Source organism: Phyllobates terribilis, unplaced genomic scaffold (assembly GCF_046119375.1).
Source record: "Phyllobates terribilis strain yellow unplaced genomic scaffold, ASM4611937v1 Scaffold_1__5_contigs__length_1240528914, whole genome shotgun sequence".
NCBI classification, from domain to species: Eukaryota; Metazoa; Chordata; class Amphibia; order Anura; family Dendrobatidae; genus Phyllobates; species Phyllobates terribilis.
Window position 1 is genome coordinate 624,332,857 of NW_027362761.1, and position 21,064 is coordinate 624,353,920.

The 21,064-nt window shown below is 52.3% G+C and overlaps 1 protein-coding gene across 1 annotated transcript in view; it reads right to left on the reverse strand.

Moving 5' to 3' along the window:
* The window catches only part of LOC141154374 (myosin-IIIb-like), a 117,410-nt gene extending 97,299 nt beyond the window's left edge, over window positions 1-20,111 (reverse strand). The window contains exons 1-2 of the mRNA XM_073640239.1: window positions 20,060-20,111; window positions 3,006-3,162 (exon numbers count right to left, since the gene is read on the reverse strand). Coding sequence (XP_073496340.1) covers window positions 3,006-3,162; window positions 20,060-20,111 — 209 coding nt within the window. The remainder of the gene's footprint in view (window positions 1-3,005; window positions 3,163-20,059) is intronic.
* Window positions 20,112-21,064: the final 953 nt, after the last annotated feature.

Consider the following 21,064-nt stretch of genomic DNA (forward strand, 5'->3'; position numbering starts at 1 on the left):
AGGGAGGAAGGGGGGGGCATCACCAGTACAGGGAGGAGGGGGGGCATCACCAGTACAGGGAGGAGGGGGGGCCATCACCAGTACAGGGAGGAAGGGGGGCCATCACCAGTACAGGGAGGAGGGGGGGCATCACCAGTACAGGGAGGAGGGGGGGCATCACCAGTACAGGGAGGAGGGGGGGCATCACCAGTACAGGGAGGAGGGGGGGCCATCACCAGTACAGGGAGGAAGGGGGGCCATCACCAGTACAGGGAGGAGGGGGGGCCATCACCAGTACAGGGAGGAAGGGGGGGGCATCACCAGTACAGGGAGGAGGGGGGGCATCACCAGTACAGGGAGGAAGGGGGGGGCATCACCAGTACAGGGAGGAGGGGGGGCATCACCAGTACAGGGAGGAGGGGGGGCATCACCAGTACAGGGAGGAGGGGGGGCCATCACCAGTACAGGGAGGAAGGGGGGGGGGGCATCACCAGTACAGGGAGGAAGGGGGGGGGGCATCACCAGTACAGGGAGGAAGGGGGGGGCATCACCAGTACAGGGAGGAAGGGGGGGCCATCACCAGTACAGGGAGGAAGGGGGGGGGCATCACCAGTACAGGGAGGAGGGGGGGCCATCACCAGTACAGGGAGGAAGGGGGGGGGGCCATCACCAGTACAGGGAGGAAGGGGGGGGGCATCACCAGTACAGGGAGGAAGGGGGGGGGGCATCACCAGTACAGGGAGGAAGGGGGGGGGGCATCACCAGTACAGGGAGGAGGGGGGGGGGCATCACCAGTACAGGGAGGAGGGGGGGCATCACCAGTACAGGGAGGAGGGGGGGCATCACCAGTACAGGGAGGAGGGGGGGCATCACCAGTACAGGGAGGAGGGGGGGCATCACCAGTACAGGGAGGAGGGGGGGGCATCACCAGTACAGGGAGGAGGGGGGGGGCATCACCAGTACAGGGAGGAGGGGGGGGGCATCACCAGTACAGGGAGGAGGGGGGGCATCACCAATACAGGGAGGAGGGGGGGGGCATCACCAGTACAGGGAGGAGGGGGGGGCATCACCAGTACAGGGAGGAGGGGGGGCATCACCAGTACAGGGAGGAGGGGGGGGCATCACCAGTACAGGGAGGAGGGGGGGGCATCACCAGTACAGGGAGGAAGGGGGCCCATCACCAGTACAGGGAGGGGGGGGGCATCATCAGTACAGGGAGGAGGGGGGGGCATCACCAGTACAGGGAGGAAGGGGGGCCATCACCAGTACAGGGAGGAGGGGGGCCATCACCAGTACAGGGAGGAAGGGGGGCCATCACCAGTACAGGGAGGAGGGGGGGCCATCACCAGTACAGGGAGGAGGGGGGGGGCATCACCAGTACAGGGAGGAGGGGGGGGGGCATCACCAGTACAGGGAGGAGGGGGGGGGGCATCACCAGTACAGGGAGGAGGGGGGGGCATCACCAATACAGGGAGGAGGGGGGGGGCATCACCAGTACAGGGAGGAGGGGGGGGCATCACCAGTACAGGGAGGAGGGGGGGCATCACCAGTACAGGGAGGAGGGGGGGGCATCACCAGTACAGGGAGGAGGGGGGGGCATCACCAGTACAGGGAGGAGGGGGGGCATCACCAGTACAGGGAGGGGGGGGCCCATCACCAGTACAGGGAGGGGGGGGGGCCCATCACCAGTACAGGGAGGGGGGGGGGCCCATCACCAGTACAGGGAGGGGGGGGGCATCATCAGTACAGGGAGGAGGGGGGGGCATCACCAGTACAGGGAGGAAGGGGGGCCATCACCAGTACAGGGAGGAGGGGGGCCATCACCAGTACAGGGAGGAAGGGGGGCCATCACCAGTACAGGGAGGAAGGGGGGCCATCACCAGTACAGGGAGGAGGGGGGCCATCACCAGTACAGGGAGGAGGGGAGGAGGGGGGGGCATCACCAGTACAGGGAGGATGGGTGGGGCATCACCAGCACAGGGAGGAAGGGGGGCCATCACCAGTACAGGGAGGAGGGGGGCCATCACCAGTACAGGGAGGAGGGGAGGAGGGGGGGGGCATCACCAGTACAGGGAGGATGGGTGGGGCATCACCAGCACAGGGAGGATGGGTGGGGCATCACCAGCACAGGGAGGAGGGGGGGGCATCACCAGCACAGGGAGGAGGGGGGGGCATCACCAGCACAGGGAGGAGGGGGGGGATCACCAGCACAGGGAGGAGGGGGGGGCATCACCAGCACAGGGAGGAGGGGGGGGCATCACCAGTACAGGGAGGAGGGGGGCCATCACCAGTACAGGGAGGAGGGGAGGAGGGGGGGGGCATCACCAGTACAGGGAGGATGGGTGGGGCATCACCAGCACAGGGAGGATGGGTGGGGCATCACCAGCACAGGGAGGAGGGGGGGGCATCACCAGCACAGGGAGGAGGGGGGGGCATCACCAGCACAGGGAGGAGGGGGGGGATCACCAGCACAGGGAGGAGGGGGGGGCATCACCAGCACAGGGAGGAGGGGGGGGCATCACCAGCACAGGGAGTGGGGGGGGGTCCATCACCAGTACAGGCAGGGAGGGGTCCATCACCAGTACAGGCAGGGAGGGGTCCATCACCAGTACAGGCAGGGAGGGGTCCATCACCAGTACAGGCAGGGAGGGGTCCATCACCAGTACAGGCAGGGAGGGGTCCATCACCAGTACAGGCAGGGAGGGGTCATCACCAGTACAGAGAGGGGGGGGTCCATCACCAGTACAGGCAGGGAGGGGTCATCACCAGTACAGGGAGGGGGGGTCCATCACCAGTACAGGCAGGGAGGGGTCATCACCAGTACAGGGAGGGGGGGTCCATCACCAGTACAGAGGGGGGGGGTCCATCACCAGTACAGAGGGGGGGTCCATCACCAGTACAGGGAGGGGGGGTCCATCACCAGTACAGGGAGGGGGGGGATAATCCTCAGTCACAGCATCTGAGGACAGGGGAGAGGATGACCTTGCCACCATGTGCCTCCATACAGCAACACCTGTGGTTCTCACCGGTACATGGAGGGCAGCAGGAGGCCGTACACGTCCCTCTCCTCCTCCGGACACCCAAACAGCATGAAGTAGAAGATGTGGAAGTTCCTCTCGCCCGAGTCCTGGTGGGACACCCGCGACTTCTCCAGAAGATACTCGTTAATCTTTGCTCCCCATACTACAAGAGAGAGAGGTGGACAACAAGACACAGTGACTGCACCAGCAGAATAGTGAGTGCAGCTCTGGAGTACAATACAGGAGGTAACTCAGGATCAGTAATGTAATGTATGTACACAGTGACTGCACCAGCAGAATAGTGAGTGCAGCTCTGGAGTATAATACAGGATGTAACTCAGGATCAGTAATGTAATGTATGTACACAGTGACTGCACCAGCAGAATAGTGAGTGCAGCTCTGGAGTATAATACAGGAGGTAACTCAGGATCAGTAATGTAATGTATGTACACAGTGACTGCTCCAGCAGAATAGTGAGTGCAGCTCTGGAGTATAATACAGGAGGTAACTCAGGATCAGTAATGTAATGTATGTACACAGTGACTGCACCAGCAGAATAGTGAGTGCAGCTCTGGAGTATAATACAGGATGTAACTCAGGATCAGTAATGTAATGTATGTACACAGTGACTGCACCAGCAGAATAGTGAGCGCAGCTCTGGAGGATAATACAGGAGGTAACTCAGGATCAGTAATGTAATGTATGTACACAGTGACTGCACCAACAGAATAGTGAGTGCAGCTCTGGAGTATAATACAGGATGTAACTCAGGATCAGTAATGTAATGTATGTACACAGTGACTGCTCCAGCAGAATAGTGAGTGCAGCTCTGGAGGATAATACAGGAGGTAACTCAGGATCAGTAATGTAATGTATGTACACAGTGACTGCACCAGCAGAATAGTGAGTGCAGCTCTGGAGTATAATACAGGATGTAACTCAGGATCAGTAATGTAATGTATGTACACAGTGACTGCACCAACAGAATAGTGAGTGCAGCTCTGGAGTATAATACAGGATGTAACTCAGGATCAGTAATGTAATGTATGTACAGTGACTGCACCAGCAGAATAGTGAGTGCAGCTCTGGAGTATAATACAGGATGTAACTCAGGATCAGTAATGTAATGTATGTACACAGTGACTGCACCAGCAGAATAGTGAGTGCAGCTCTGGAGTATAATACAGGATGTAACTCAGGATGAGTAATGTAATGTATGTACACAGTGACTGCACCAGCAGAATAGTGAGTGCAGCTCTGGAGTATAATACAGGATGTAACTCAGGATCAGTAATGTAATGTATGTACACAGTGACCGCACCAGCAGAATAGTGAGTGCAGCTCTGGAGTATAATACAGGATGTAACTCAGGATCAGTAATGTAATGTATGTACACAGTGACTGCACCAACAGAATAGTGAGTGCAGCTCTGGAGTATAATACAGGATGTAACTCAGGATCAGTAATGTAATGTATGTACACAGTGACTGCACCAGCAGAATAGTGAGTGCAGCTCTGGAGTATAATACAGGATGTAACTCAGGATCAGTAATGTAATGTATGTACACAGTGACTGCACCAGCAGAATAGTGAGTGCAGCTCTGGGGTATAATACAGGATGTAACTCAGGATCAGTAATGTAATGTATGTACACGGTGACTGCACCAGCAGAATAGTGAGTGCAGCTCTGGAGGATAATACAGGATGTAACTCAGGATCAGTAATGTAATGTATGTACACAGTGACTGCACCAGCAGAGTAGTGAGCGCAGCTCTGGAGTATAATACAGGAGGTAACTCAGGATCAGTAATGTAATGTATGTACACAGTGACTGCACCAGCAGAATAGTGAGTGCAGCTCTGGGGTATAATACAGGAGGTAACTCAGGATCAGTAATGTAATGTATGTACACAGTGACTGCACCAGCAGAATAGTGAGTGCAGCTCTGGAGTATAATACAGGATGTAACTCAGGATCAGTAATGTAATGTATGTACACAGTGACTCCACCAGCAGCATACTGGGTGCAGCTCTGATCAGCTGCTAGTCAGTGTGGTGATTGCGGGTGTGGTGGCTGCAGATCCAGCTGTGAGCTCCTGATCTCTGAGAAACCAACACCTCTCCACCTGGGGACCTGCTCTCTCTCTTTCCCAGGGAGGGAGCGGGTTTCTGGGATGAGTGAAGGAGCCAAGCCCCAGGCTTCTGCTTCCCGAACCAGGCCAGCGGGGGGCAGAAGAAACCAGCAACCGGCCTGCACATCAGAGGACTCGGGGGTGAGACGCTCCACCAGGAGTCGCAGCAATGTGGCTCCTACTCCCCCCGGGACTGTGGAGACACCTAGAAGCCGCAAGGATTCCAGCATGGAGGTGAAGCCTGACAGCGGCGTGCATGATGGCGCTCCTTCCGGAGGAAATCTGAGTGCTCACGGAGGTGAGGCCAACCTCCCTGAGGGGGGTTGGGCGCTGCAGGGACCCCGGGAGTCTGTGTCCACCTATGCCTCCCGGGTCATGATCCACCTCCGTGAGTATGAAGATGCGAGTAAGCTCATCAGGAGGCTCCGGGAGGAGCTGCGCTGCACAAGAGCAAAAGCTGCAGGGGCCTCCAAACCAAGGAAGGCCAAGCTCCAAGCTGAGGTAAAGTGACTGACCAGTGAAATTCCTCTCCTGGAACTTAGGAAAGCCACCATCAGAGAGCATAGTGGTCCATTCAAGGAAAAGCTAATAAATGAAGACCGCTACAGAGAAATGGCTGATACCAGAGAGCAAAGGCAGATGGGGCTTGTCAGGCAAAAGGTATTTTTCCCCGAATTTTAAAAAATGAGAGATGTTTTAAAAAAGAAAACCCCCCACTCCCTATCCGTTTGTAAGAAGACATAGAACTGCAGTGCTGGCCCCCACCCTAAGAATTTTTATTAGCGTCGTAAACCCTCAGTGTAGCGCAGCTTCCAGCTCAAACTAGATTATTCCCTCCAAAATTCCCATTGTTTAAAAGCTTGTACAGTTAATGTAGAATTTAGAAACGCATATGACGGTCACTAACCCAGGGACCAGATTTTTGGAATGTTCACATTTTCCTGGTTACAAGGATATATTTTTGATAACTGGGATACAGCGATGTGGTGCATGGGCTCCGGACCAACTTTGAGCAGTGGATCCAAGGACTGTCAGCAACCACCTTTGAGCAGTTAAAGGATCTGATGGTGAAAGACCAGTTCCTGCATCTGTGTCCGACTGAGGTACGGCAGTTTGTGATGGATCGAGAGCCACCAGATGCCAATAAAGCAGCGCAGATCGCAGACACCTACGAGGCCAACCGGAGACCAGAGGTGCGGAAGCCGGTCGTCGCCAGCTGGAAAGGGGGTAAGCCATCAACCACCATCCCTGCCCCTGCCAGCCGACCTACCGGAGGCCTTTTCCCCGTTACCAATGCCCGGCCTTCATCTGATGCCCGCAGGTGTTATTTCTGCAACCAGACTGGTCATCTCATCGCCACTTGCCCAGAGAAGCAGAGGAAGAACCCCCCATCCAAGGCCCCAGGGCCTAATGCCTCAGTTCTTTTGGTGGGTGGGCCGGTTGGGAGGGCCTGTGAAAACTTTCAGTCTATCAGGGTGGGGGACACTCACTGTAGGCCTCAAGGACACTGGGGCCGAACGAACCCTCATCCGACCCTAACTGTTGTCCACTGAAGAGCTTATTCCGGGAAAGACCCTGACTGTCACCGGGATTGGGGGCGCCCGATGCCCCTTGCCCGGGTTTTTATTGATTGGGGTGCGGGGAGTGGGGTGAAGGAAGTGGGAGTATCCAAAAACCTACCTGCAAATGTTTTGTTGGGAACTGATTTGGGGAGGATGTTTGCTTATTATGTCCCTAACACCCCTCCCAGATCTGATACGGTTGGTAAGGTTAATGCTAATAACGGGAATGTCAATGCTTTACATGATGGGTGGATGATGATGATGATGATGACGATGGGTGGATGATGATGATGATGATGACGATGGGTGGATGATGATGATGATGATGACGATGGGTGGATGATGATGATGATGATGACGATGGGTGGATGATGATGATGATGATGACGATGGGTGGATGATGATGATGATGACGATGGGTGGATGATGATGATGATGACGATGGGTGGATGATGATGATGATGACGATGGGTGGATGATGATGATGATGACGATGGGTGGATGATGATGATGACGATGGGTGGATGATGATGATGATGATGACGATGGGTGGATGATGATGATGATGATGACGATGGGTGGATGATGATGATGACGATGGGTGGATGATGATGATGACGATGGGTGGATGATGATGATGACGATGGGTGGATGATGATGATGACGATGGGTGGATGATGATGATGATGATGACGATGGGTGGATGATGATGATGACGATGGGTGGATGATGATGATGACGATGGGTGGATGATGATGATGACGATGGGTGGATGATGATGATGACGATGGGTGGATGATGATGATGATGACGACGATGGGTGGATGATGATGATGATGATGACGATGGGTGGATGATGATGATGATGACGATGGGTGGATGATGATGATGATGACGATGGGTGGATGATGATGATGATGACGATGGGTGGATGATGATGATGATGACGATGGGTGGATGATGACGATGGGTGGATGATGATGATGATGACGATGATGATGATGACGATGATGATGATGATGACGATGGGTGGATGATGATGATGATGACGATGGGTGGATGATGATGATGATGACGATGGGTGGATGATGATGGTGGTGATGATGATGATGATGATGGTGGTGATGATGATGATGATGATGGTGGTGATGATGGGTGGATGATGATGGTGGTGGTGTTGGTGGTGGTCGTGATGATGATGATGATGATGATTTGGAAGGTGCAGGACAACTCAGCCCTGTCACTCTGCGGGGTGATGTTGCTGAGGATCCCCTAGCAGGAGCAAAGGTCAGTGCTAAGGGTAATCGGGAGAGGCACGGGGACCATGAAGCAGGTGGTGCTGTGCCAGTGACCAGTGTCACAACAGAAGGTGACCTGGCTGATAGTCGCTGTCCCATACGTAGCACTGTGCCTGAGGTAATGGAGGATGATGGAGAAGTAGTTCTCATGGCCTCGCAGGCTAATGAGACGGTGTTATTCCCCGGGGAGACGGCCTATATAGCCGCTGTTACCCGCAGTCAGAGTGCCCAGAACGCAAGTAACGCCCTGCCTTCTGGACCCTCCTCGGACAGAGGAATAACAGGATCAGGTATGGACCCAGAGCTGGTCCCAGAGGGTCCTAGTGAGGACGTGGCCTTAATCTCACTTCTGGCTTCCTCCAGCCAGGAGTTTCAGGCAGCTATGCACTCAGACGCTAGCCTGGAGACGTTAAGGAGCCTCGCTGAGAAACCCACCTCCGAGTCGGATAAGGAGAGGGTATTCTGGGACCAAGGGAGGTTGTACCGGGAGACAGTTCCCTGTACACCCCAACAGGAGTGGCTGAGGGAAAGACAGCTGGTCGTCCCCTACCAATTCAGGGACGAGTTGTTGCGGATCGCCCATGAAATTCCACTCGCTGGACACTTGGGGGTCAGCAAAACCAAGGCCCGGCTGTCTCATCACTTTTATTGGCCCAAAATGAGGACAGATGTGGTGAACTACTGTCGCTCCTGTACCACGTGTCAAAGAGTGGGAAAGTCAGGGCCGGCCCCCAAAGCCCCCCTGATCTCTTTGCCAGTGATAGAGGAGCCTTTCCAGAGGATTGCTGTGGACATTGAGGGACCACTGGCCGTCCCCAGCAGCTCTGGAAAATATTTCATCCTTACCGTGGTAGACTATGCTACCCGATATCCGGAGGCAGTAGCCCTGTCCTCAATTAGGGCGGATAAGGTGGCGGACGCCCTCTTGGCCATCTTTTCGCTAGTAGGATTTCCCAGGGAGATGCTTACCGACCAGGGGACTCAGTTCATATCACCCTTAATGGAGGCCCTATGTAAGAAAATGCAGGTGCAGCATCTGGTATCGAGCACGTATCACCCACAGACCAATGGTTTGTGTGAGCGATTCAACGGTACCCTCAAACAGATGTTAAAAATGCTGGTTGAAACCCAGGGTCGCGACTGGGAGCGTTACCTCCCACACCTGCTATTTGCTTACAGAGAGGTTCCACAGGCCTCGACGGGGTTCTTCCCCTTTGAGCTCCTGTATGGCAGGCGTGTCCGAGGACCCCTTGGTTTGTAAGGGAATTCTGGGAAGAAGAGCAGAGCTCCCCAGGAGTGTCCATCGTGGAGTATGTCGTGCGCTTCCGTGACAAGATGCAGACCTTGACGCAGTTGGTGCATGACAACATGGCGCAAGCCCAGGCTGACCAGAAGCATTGGTACGACCAGAACGCCCGAGAACGGACCTACCAGGTGGGTCAGAAGGTGTGGGTGCTGGTCCCCGTACCAAAGGACAAGCTTCAGGCGGCCTGGGAAGGCCCGTACGTCATTCACCACCAGCTCAACCCGGTCACCTACGTGATCACACTTGACCACGAGCGGGGTAGGCGGAAGGCGTTTCACGTTAATATGATGAAGGCTCATCAAGAACGTGGAACCTGCGTCCTACCAGTCTGCAATCTGCCCGAGGATGGGGAGGATGACCCCCTCTTGGACATGCTCGCCCAAGCGAAGGCCAGCGGGTCCCTAGAGGATGTAGAGATGAGCGCCTTGCTATCCGCAGACCAGAGGTCTCAGCTGCGAGCAGTGCTGAAACCCTTCCAAGCAGTGTTCACCAACATGCTGTTAGAACCTTGCTCTTAGGTTTTTTCCTTTGCTGGTCACATGACCTTGTTGGCCTATTTAATCCTGCTCCGCCCTTCTGGCTTTGCTGGACTTCATTGTATATCTACTTTCTAGCTAGCCTGTGCTCTGTATCTAACTCTGTTAGTTTGCTTGGTCTACGGACCTCTATGTTCTATATATTTTGTTTGTTCGTCTGTCTGCTACTATTTCTGTTAGGAGGTGTCCCATTTTCCTCCCAGTCCTTAGTACTTGTAGGGATTCCTTCCCCACATCTATAGGTCTCCGTACAGACTAGCTTAGGACTTTAGCAGGTCTGATCGCAGGATCAGGTTCCCTGTTACATCGTAGGGATTCAGCTGAGTTCTATCGTAGGGACAGATCTCCTCTCTTTCCTTAGCTCTGGTAGCAGAACATAACAGTAAGTCCAGCCTGCAAATTCTCTAAGGAAAGATTTTTCTGTTCCATCATGGGGTCGGTTCAGGATTTGGCTCATCGCCTGCAGGGACTCTCTCTGGAGGTGGCCGAGCTCCGTCAGCATGTGAGTAACTGTCCTGGAGCACATTTCTTGAAGCCTAAGGTATGTTTGCCGGATTTATTTTTTGGTGAACACCGAGAATTTTTTTCATTTAAAAATGCTTGCTTATTGTATTTTCGTTTGAGACCCAAGTCCTCTGGGGATGATTCCCAGCGCATAGGGTTCATAATGTCACTTTTGCGCAAAGAGCCTCAGGAGTTGGCCTTTTCTTTGCAACCTAGTGATACATGCTTCAGATCAGTGGATAGTTTTTTTTCTGCTTTGGGACTATTATATGATGATCCTGACCGTGTCTCATCAGCTGAGACTGAGTTAAGACGTTTGAGACAGGGATCAGGTAATGTGGAAAAATATTGTACTCATTTCCGTCGTTGGTCTACTCAAACAGGGTGGAACGATTCTGCTCTGAAAAGTCTATTTCTTGCTGGGCTCAATGAAAGGGTTAAAGACCTGCTAATTGCTTATCCTACACCTGAAGATTTGCAACAGGCTATGCAATTAGCTATACGGGTGGATAGGAGACTGCGTGCAAGGGTTAATGAGAGCAAATCCTCTACTATGTCAGTTTCTGGTTATGAGAATGTGTGTACTAACAGTGGTGAACCGATGGAGATTGGATCGGTGGCACCTCGCTCTCAAGAAAAAGACCGTCGATTTTCTGAAGGTTTGTGTTTCTATTGCGGAAAATCTGGTCATTTGATTAAAGGCTGTGAGCTTCGTATGAAGAAAGAAAAAAAAATGGTCAGTCATGCCCGTATTGCCTGTTTAAATTCCAAGGGTGTATTTTTAGCTGCTTCCACGATTGCTCAGGAAAAATTAATGGAATTTCGGGTGTTTGTTGATTGTGGGTCTACTCTGAATGTAATTGATGGGGGATTCTTGGAAAGACTCAATTTAAAACCCGAACCTTTATCATCCCCCATTGCTGTGGTTTCTGTGGATGGCTCCCCTTTGAAGAATATTACTCTCAAGGTCTGTGAATTTCCTCTCACTATTAATGGTGTTCACCATGAGAAATTGGATTTGGTAGTGTTGAATAACTTGCCTTCTCCAGTAATATTGGGATTGCCCTGGTTAAAATTTCACAATCCTGTACTGGATTGGTCTACCAGTGAAATTAAATCCTGGAGCCATAAATGTTATGACAAGTGTTGTAACGGGCGTATTGCAGCTTTGGATAGGGGAGAATTGCCTGTTCCTATTCAGGATTTTTGGAGAGTTTTTAATGAGAAGGAATCGCAGGTTTTGCCTCCCCATAGAGACTATGATTGTTCTATTGAATTTGTCCCTGGAGCGACTCTTCCTAAGAGTCGTTTATTTAACCTTACTATTCCTGAGAGGAAGGCTTTGGAGGAATACATACAGACAAGTTTGGCCGCCGGTCACATTAGGCCCTCTAAGTCTCCTGTGGCGGTTGGATTTTTTTTTTGTAAAAAAAAAGGACGGCGGTTTACGTCCTTGTCTGGATTTTCGTGAGATTAACAAAATTACTGTACGCAATCCTTACCCACTGCCATTGATTCCTGATCTGTTTAACCAGTTAATGGGGGCCAAGTGGTTCTCTAAAATTGACCTTAAGGGGGCATACAATCTGTTGCGCATGAAGGAGGGTGATGAATGGAAGACTGCTTTTAACACTCCTGTGGGTCATTTTGAGAATCTGGTTATGCCTTTTGGTCTTACTAATGCTCCTGCATTTTTTCAGAATCTTATTAATGACATCCTTAGACCTTTGATCGGCAAAAATGTGGTTGTGTATTTGGATGACATTTTGATTTATTCGCCGGATCTGGAGTCTCATTGGCGGAGCGTACGTGAGGTATTACAGTTATTAATGGACAATTCGCTTTTTGCTAAGCTGGAGAAATGTGAGTTCGCTGTACAGAGAATTAGTTTTTTGGGCTACATTATCTCCAGTGAAGGTTTTGAGATGGATCCGGTTAAGGTTCAGGCTGTGCAGGAATGGCCTAGGCCTATTGGTTTGAAATCGATACAGAGGTTTTTGGGTTTCGCCAATTATTACAGAAAATTCATAAAAAAATTTTCTATTATTGTCAAACCTCTGACTGATCTCACCAGGAAAGGTGCTGATGCGGTTCAGTGGTCTTCTGAGGCCATTGAAGCTTTTGTGTATCTCAAGGAGAGGTTCACCTCTGCTCCCATCCTTATGCAGCCTGATGTGACTAAGCCGTTTTTGGTTGAGGTTGATGCTTCCTCTGTGGGGGTTGGCGCAGTATTGTCTCAGGATAACGGGGATGGATTACATCCCTGTGCCTTTTTTTCAAAAAAATTTTCGGAGACTGAACTGAATTACGATATTGGTAATCGGGAATTATTGGCTATTAAACTCGCATTTGAACACTGGCGCCACTTCTTGGAAGGTGCGGAATTTCCCGTTCAGGTTCTTACGGATCATAAAAATCTGATATATCTTGATGCTGCCAAGCGCCTGAATGCCCGTCAGGCTAGGTGGGCACTGTTTTTCTCGCGGTTTAATTTCTCCGTTACTTACATCCCTGGTACTAAGAATGTTAAGGCGGATGCCTTGTCTCGCAGTTTTTCTCCCATAGTCGGTGCTGAGAAAGAGGAGAACATTTTACAAGAAGGTGTTGTGATAGCTGCTTTGGACTCCGTTTTGGAAAATGAGATTCTTAAAGCTCAGGAGAATGCCCCTTCTAACACTCCTCATGGGAGGTTGTTTGTGCCTGGGACCTTTAGGAGAGATTTGTTTGTTGAGTGTCACGAATCTCGGTTGGCAGGTCATCCCGGAATCTCTGAGACCAAGAGACTGGTGGGTCGCAGTTTTTGGTGGCCTGGATGGCAGAAGGAAGTCATTAAGTGGGTGCGTCAATGTACTATATGTGCTAGATCTAAGTCCTCACATACTCCTGCTGCGGGGTTGCTTTGTCCTTTGGAGGTTCCCAGTGCTCCTTGGACACATTTGGCTATGGACTTTATAACTGACCTTCCCCCCTCTGAGGGTTTTACTGTCATCTGGGTGGTCGTGGACCGTTTTAGCAAGATGTGTCACTTGGTTCCCTTCGTCAAACTGCCCTGCGCTAAAACTCTCGCTAAGGCCTTTGTCAAGGAAATTGTCAGACTTCATGGCGTTCCTACTGACATTGTTTCTGATAGGAGTCCTCAGTTCGTGGCTCGTTTTTGGCGTGCCTTTTGTGACAGGTTGGGAGTTCATTTGTCGTTCTCGTCCGGATATCATCCTGAATCTAATGGCCAGACAGAAAGGAAAAACCAGGATGTTGAGCAGTTCTTGCGTTGTTTTGTGGCAGACAATCAAGAGGGGTGGTCTGAGTTTCTGCCACTTGCTGAATTTGCTCTGAACAATCATACATCTTCTTCTGCTGGTTGTTCGCCTTTTTTTTGCTGTTCTGGGAGACATCCGTCGTTTGGGTCGTTCTCCAAGTTGGGATCTGCCGTGCCTGAGGAGGAGAATTTTTCCGGTGATTTGGAGAGAGTTTGGACGGATGTGCGTGGTAATCTTCAGGAGGCCAACAGAAAATCTAAAGACTACTTTGATAGGAAACGACAGGAGGTTTTGTTCTCTGTTGGTGACATGGTTTGGTTGTCCTCTAGGAATCTGCGGTTGAGGATTCCTTCTAAGAAATTGGGTCCCAAGTTTGTAGGGCCCTTTAAGGTGCTTCAGGTTGTCAACCAATCTGCTGTTAGGTTGGAGGTTCCTACCTCCTGGAGAATTAATCCGGTCTTTCATGTCTCTCTGTTAAAAAAAGCTGTTGTGTCGGATGGTGACGCCTCTGCCTCTGTTCCTCCGGTGGTGGAGGACGGGAAATATGAAATTTCTCGCATCCTTAACTCTAGACGGTATAGAGGTAGTTTGCAGTATCTTGTGGCCTGGAAAGGTTTCGGACCCGAGGATAACTCTTGGGTGAGGTCAGATGATGTTTCCGCGTCCAGACTTATCAGAGCGTTTCACAGGAGATTTCCTGATAAGCCTGGTCCTAGGGGATCCGGAGGATCCTCTTAGAAGGGGGGGTACTGTTAGAACCTTGCTCTTAGGTTTTTTCCTTTGCTGGTCACATGACCTTGTTGGTCTATTTAATCCTGCTCCGCCCTTCTGGCTTTGCTGGACTTCATTGTATAACTACTTTCTAGCTAGCCTGTGCTCTGTATCTTACTCTGTTAGTTTGCTTGGTCTATGGACCTCAGTGTTCTATATATTTTGTTTGTTCGTCTGTCTGCTACTATTTCTGTTAGGAGGTGTCCCATTTTCCTCCCAGTCCTTAGTACTTGTAGGGATTCCTTCCCCACATCTATAGGTCTCCGTACAGACTAGCTTAGGACTTTAGCAGGTCTGATCGCAGGATCAGGTTCCCTGTTACATCGTAGGGATTCAGCTGAGTTCTATCGTAGGGACAGATCTCCTCTCTTTCCTTAGCTCTGGTAGCAGCACATAACATATGCCTGGCAGGACTGAGGCAGCGGTCCATGAAGTGGACACCGGGAATCATAACCCCACTCCGGCGGACAGCCTATCGAATCTCCAACGAGGTGCAGCATGTCATGCGCCAGGAGGTCGAGGAGATGCTGCAGTTGGGGGTGATTAAGCGGTCCAAGAGCGCGTGGGCCTCACCTGTAGTCCTGGTGCCAAAGAAGGACCGGACCACCCGGTTCTACATGGACTACAGGGGGCTCAACGCTATCACAGCCTCTGATGCACAACCAATGCCACGCATTGAGGAGCTGCTGGAGCGGTTAGCCAGTGCGAGCTATCTCTCCATTATGGATTTGAGTCGGGGATATTGGCAGATTCCCTTGAGCCCCGGGGTCCACGAGAAGTCCGCCTTTATCACCCCCTTCGGATTGTATGAATCCACGGTCATGCCTTTCGGCATGAAAAATGCCCCGCCACGTTCCAGCGAATGGTCAACCACCTGCTCCAGGGACTGGAGAGGTACGCAGTGGCGTACCTGGATGACATTGCCATCTTCAGTCCCACCTGGGAGGATCACCTCGAGCATCTGCAGCAGGTGCTCGGGCGCATTCACCAGGCGGGCTTGACCATCAAGCCGGGAAAGAGCCAGATGGGCATGAAAGAGGTCCACTAACTGGGGCACCGGGTAGGTGGGGGTACTCTGAAGCCAGAGCCTGGAAAGGTGGACGCTATCGTGTCTTGGCCCACCCCCAGGACCAAGAAGCAGGTGCAGTCCTTCTTGGGCACCGCAGGGTACTATAGACTCTTTGTACAGGACTATAGTAGCCTTGCGAAGCCCTTGACAGACCTCACCAGGAAGAGCCTACCTCATTCCGTCAAATGGACAGATGAATGCGAGGTGGCCTTTAGGGCGTTGAAGACTGCCTTGAGCAGATCCCCTGTGCTAAAGGCGGTCGACGTCACACGGCCACTCTTAGTACAGACCGACGCCAGTGAGTTTGGCCTCGGTGCTGTACTCAGCCAGGTCGACTCGGGGAACCAAGAACACCCCGTGCTGTACCTAAGCCGAAACTGCTGCCGAGGGAAGTGGCCTATTCCACCATAGAGAAGGAGTGCCTGGCCATTGTATGGGCCCTCAACCGCTTACAGCCTTACTAGTACGGGCGCCCCTTCACTGTCGTGACTGACCACAACCCCCTGAGTTGGCTGCACACCATGTCAGGTGCCAAAGGAAGGTTGTTACGCTGGAGCCTCACCCTCCAGCAGTACGACTTTACCGTTCAACACCGCAAGGGCAGCGAGCATGGCAATGCCGATGGGTTGTCCCGGCGAGGGGAGCCTCCAGACATACGCTTGGAGTAGTACCAGAAGGTCCTACCTCCATAGCGCAGTCTAAAAGGGGGAGGTGTCAGGCAAAAGGTATTTTTCCCCGAATTTTAAAAAATGAGAGATGTTTTAAAAAAGAAAACCCCCCACCCCCTATCCGTTTGTAAGAAGACATAGAACTGCAGTGCTGGCCCCCACCCTAAGAATTTTTATTAGCGTCGTAAACCCTCAGTGTAGCGCAGCTTCTAGCTCAAACTTGATTATTCCCTCCAAAATTCCCATTGTTTAAAAGCTTGTACAGTTAATGTAGAACTTAAAAACGCACATGACGGTCACTAACCCAGGGACCAGATTTTTGGAATGTTCACATTTTCCTGGTTACAATGATATATTTTTCATAACTGGGATACCCCCAGAAATCGAGGAATTGGTTTCTTAGCTTCTGAGCATCATAGAGAGGTCCTGTTTAATATCCATCTGCATGAAAATTAGTGACGGCCAACATTATGTCTCCATCTTGGATGTGGGACCCCCCCCACACCAAGATATGAAATCTGAAGGTTTCTATGTTCTATGCAGCTGGGTGGTTTCACAAAACCGAGCCCCCGTGTGAAGTAGACAAAATGGGCGGTTCCTAATTATTTGGCCCTGTTATTAAAAAGCAAATCGGCCATTTTCAGGTCATTCCTCTCAGGGACGCCAGACGCACGCATACCACGTTGCGCGGAAGAATCAAGTCTAATTTCCGGGGAGCCGTTCCCCCCACAGAATCTGAGACCATCACCTCGTGGCGCAGGTTTTGCTATTACTTATCCCTTTTATTTTAATAACTGTTGATGCATACATGTAAATTGTCTCCTTTATAATATCTTGTATATATTTTGTAAACACTGCCCCCTTTTGGGAGTAAATCATTAATTATTTACCAGTTTCTTTCTTCTTGTCCTATGTCGAGCAAACACGTTCCTCACCCGCTAATTCACGTTACCTACCAGGTACCCGATCCACCTGTTAAGCGATCGGTGGTGGCAGTATACCAGTATTTATGTGATATTGTGGTTTGAGGGTGGCTGGTCGGAGGTATATATACGTTCCTGGAAGGAACTGGTGGTATATATACGTCCTGTCACATCACGTGCCGCAATAGTCGACATAAATTAGAGCAGCTGCACCCGTGCTTATCCTCGGTCAATACCGTGTTTGACCAGCAGGATAAGGGGGCGCCTGAGAGCTGCAAGGTCTGACCCAAGTGGGTGTCGTTTTCCTGACAGGGCTGCTGCCTGAGAGCCAGGTGGATGATGAGAATGATGATAACCAGCAGGAAGCCCCACCTGGCAGCCTGCAAAGTCACCCGCAGGCCACGTGCAGTGAGCTCCCTGCAGGACAGGCGACAGTGACATCCGGTCGCAGTTCTGCTGGCTCTGGGGAGGACAGTGACAGCAGCGGCCAGGGAGGGGCGCTAATGGCGGAGATTAAGCTCCTGGAGTCCCCAGTGTGCCTCCAAAACTTCCATCTTGGTGACGATCTACCAGAAGAGGCACCTGGGGGCCACAAAAAGGCAAAGAAGACCAAGCCAAAGCTGCAGGAGGCGGTAAGATACGTATATGCCCCCCTCCCTGTACCCCCTGAGTCGGCGGCAGGCTCAGCTCGCTGTATAAGCCCCGTTGCCCAGCCCAGCCCGGGTTCTGCTGTGGATCCGGTGCAAAGGCGCGGGGAGATTACAGAGCGCGGTAGTGAGGCGCAGAGCTCCGTCTCTGCTTGTAGTAGCGGGGACGCAGCAGGAGGTGCATCAGCCGAGAGGCTGGACAGTGAGGGCGGCCCGGCGGCGGGCGTTCTATCAGGCCACGATGCTGTGGTGCGCTCCTCAGTGGGAGGGGGGAGCGACCCGGTGTCGGGGGCAGCTCCGGTAGCCTCGGCACCTCTGAATGCTGTTGCCGCTGATCACTTAGTTGAGAAGCGGCGGCAGTGTGAGGGGGCTGTCGGGGCTGAGCGTTCCGGTCCTCCCACCAAAGTGCTATTTTGTGTTGGCGTCGCTGGTCCGGAAGATCCTGATGCTAAAGATCAGCGGCGCCTAACAGCAGCTAAAGATCAGCGGCACATTATACCGAATGCCAAACAGCGGAAATTACCGACCGATGATGTGGAGGGCACACATAAGACCGGGGGTGAGGTCGCCTCCAGTTCTATGGAGGTGACTGAGCCCCTTGTGCCTGATGCGGAGGTCAAAATGTCATCCGCCATTGTTACTGGTCCAGCAGGAATGAATGTGGTGGTGGGGGTGAATGAGGCTAATTCATTGTCTAGTGGTGTGGTTGCTGGTTTGGTGGAGGGTGAGATGGAGGTGGGTAATGGTGATGCTGTTGGGGCTGATGCGGTCACTGGTCCGGTTGCCCCCCCGGGGGTGGCAACACCTGTCCAGAGTTATGCCAGTGTCACCTCCGGGGCAAATAGGCCATCCTCCTCGTCTCCGGGCTTTGGGGACGGCATGTTGCAAAGGCCCCTTCTGGAGGCTCTAAAGAAGGGGGAGAGATCAGTAATGGTAGAGGGTCGAGAGGTTGATCTATCCTTCTGGATAGAGAGGCATGGCCTCGGGGCCTTCCGAGAGCAAAAAGGGGGGAATACAGTGTGGTACCTCCCAACAGCCGGGCCAGGCAGTGTGTGTAGAAATGTGGTCCGTCTTCGGTGGAGGGGCAGTGATGCATGTCCTCCAAGGTCTAAAGTTGTGGAGCTCCTGCTGAGGATGGGCTTCAAGGCGATTGACATCTACGACTTGATACATCCCTATTCCACGCCTGAGTTTGATGTCAGCTTTGTTCGGCCGGAGGGGCTTGAGCTCTTCTGGGCGAATTATGAGTTGGCAAAAAATGAGCCCGGCTGGCGAGACTTTGCCGTTCAGGCAGTGTCTCGCCAAAACCAGATCAAGAAAGTGACCGTGATGACTCGTAACGAGTCGCTTTCTTGCTATGACATCATGACGTGGCTTGGTCGGTATGGAGAGGTGGTGGAGATGCCAAAGAAAAACCGCGACGAGTTTGGTATCTGGTCAGGGGCCTGGACGTTTATGGTAAAACTTAAGCGTTCAGGTGGTACGGTTGCCCACATTCCATCATCCACCTTCCTGGGTAGGGATCGTATCCTGGTCTTCTACCAGGGGCAACCGAAGCTCTGTCACAGGTGCGGCGACCCCACACACTTCAGTGCAAACTGCACCGTGCAGAAAAGGGGTGTCGGCCATCTTGCCGCCTCTTGTGTGGAGATTAGGTGCCACCTGTGTGGTGAGTTAGGTCACCCATTCAGCCGTTGTCCTCGCTCCTTTGCTAATGCAGTCAAGACCCCGGTGGGAGTAAGCCGTGAGGCAGATTCTGCTGGGGAGGGGACTAGCAAGGGTGGGGGAGCTGAGGGGCCAGGGAAGAAAAGCAATAAAAAGACGCCTGCCCAGCTGAGGCATCTAGACAAGCGCAGACAGGAGAGGGAGCGGGGCGAGCCCCAGACTACCGGGGCAGCCCCTGTCCTGGATGCCAGTGTTGCTGCTGAGGCCCCGAGGGATGACGAGTTGGATGAGGATAATAAGCGGTGGCTAGAGAACAAGCGTAAGCTCGGCACCAAAAAGAAGAAAAAGAAGGGAGATAAAACATCTTCTCCCGCTCTGACCAAGGTACCTAAGGAAGGTAAAACTGACTCCCCTCTAGTTGGACTTTCTAACCGGTTCCAAGCCCTTGATAACATCTCTTCCTCTGACGAGGAGGCTGAGGGTGAGGTTCCGGCTTCAGCGGAGCTTACAGGGGGCGCCGAGTCTCCTTCTCCTGGGGATGCAAGGTCCTTGGGGGGAGGGACTGGCCCAGAGTCCGGAGACGAGGACGAAAAAAGAAGGAAAAATGTGGGAATGGACACCTCTGTGTCATTAAAGAGGGGGAAGGATTCCTCCTCTGAGGCAGAGGGTAAGGGGAGTGGGAAGAAGAAAGCCATCTAACTCAATCACCAATGATGGCGGTACCCACTCCGTTGACGCCGGCTTCCATTAATGTCACCAGCATTAAGTCAAACATGGCTAGATTTGCGGCCTTTGATTTTCTCAGCCGGGTTGAAGCTGACATTTTCTTTTTGCAAGAGACTAGGCTGCCAAATATGGCAGAGGTGTTTATAGCTAAGAGGGAGTGGAGACTCGGGCCCTCCTATTGGTCTCTTGCGGCCGAGCCGTATAGCGGAGTGGCGGTCCTTTTTATCGCACCGATAGAATGCCGACGGGTTATTGAGTTAGAAATGGGGAGGTGCCTGATATTAGATGTCCTCATGAAGGGACAAGAGCTCCGTCTCATTAACATCTATGGTCCCCAATCTAAGTGGGACCGGAAGTGTCTCTTTACGAGGATCAAGCCCTACCTTTTTACGAGTCGGCAGGTCGTCTTTGGAGGGGACTTCAACACTGTCACGAGGCCCCGGGATAGAGGATGTTCCAGAGACAAGCTGACTTATGATAGCGTCGCCCTTAATAGTATAGCTAGTGAGGCTCGCCTGGTGGATGTCCACATCCGGCACACCCCAGGCCACGAGGGGTTCACCTATCATAGAGGTAACTGTAGGTCCAGGATAGACAGGTTTTATTTAAAGGAGGAAGCCGTCTCTTCAGCAGTATCTGTTGTTGAGGTGGAGTTCTCCGATCACTGTTTGATTTTGTTTTCCCTGAATGTTACAGAGACCCCCCCGGATGGGAAGAGGCTTTTGGAGGCTCAATTCGTCTCTCTTGGAAGAAGCGGAGATAAGACAGTCCTTTGAGGATTTTCTTCAGAGCCAGGTACCCTTACTGGATCTTTGTAGTACTAAGTCAGAGTGGTGGGAGATGTTTAAGAAAAGGGTGGCGAGATTCTTCCGCCAGCTCTCGAGCCTCAGGAGCCTGGACAGGTATCGCCTGTATCAGGGCCTGAGGAGGAAACTCGAGCATCTTGTCTCAACTGGAGGTAGCCGCGAGGAGATCTCCAGAGTGAAATCTTTGCTAATGAGG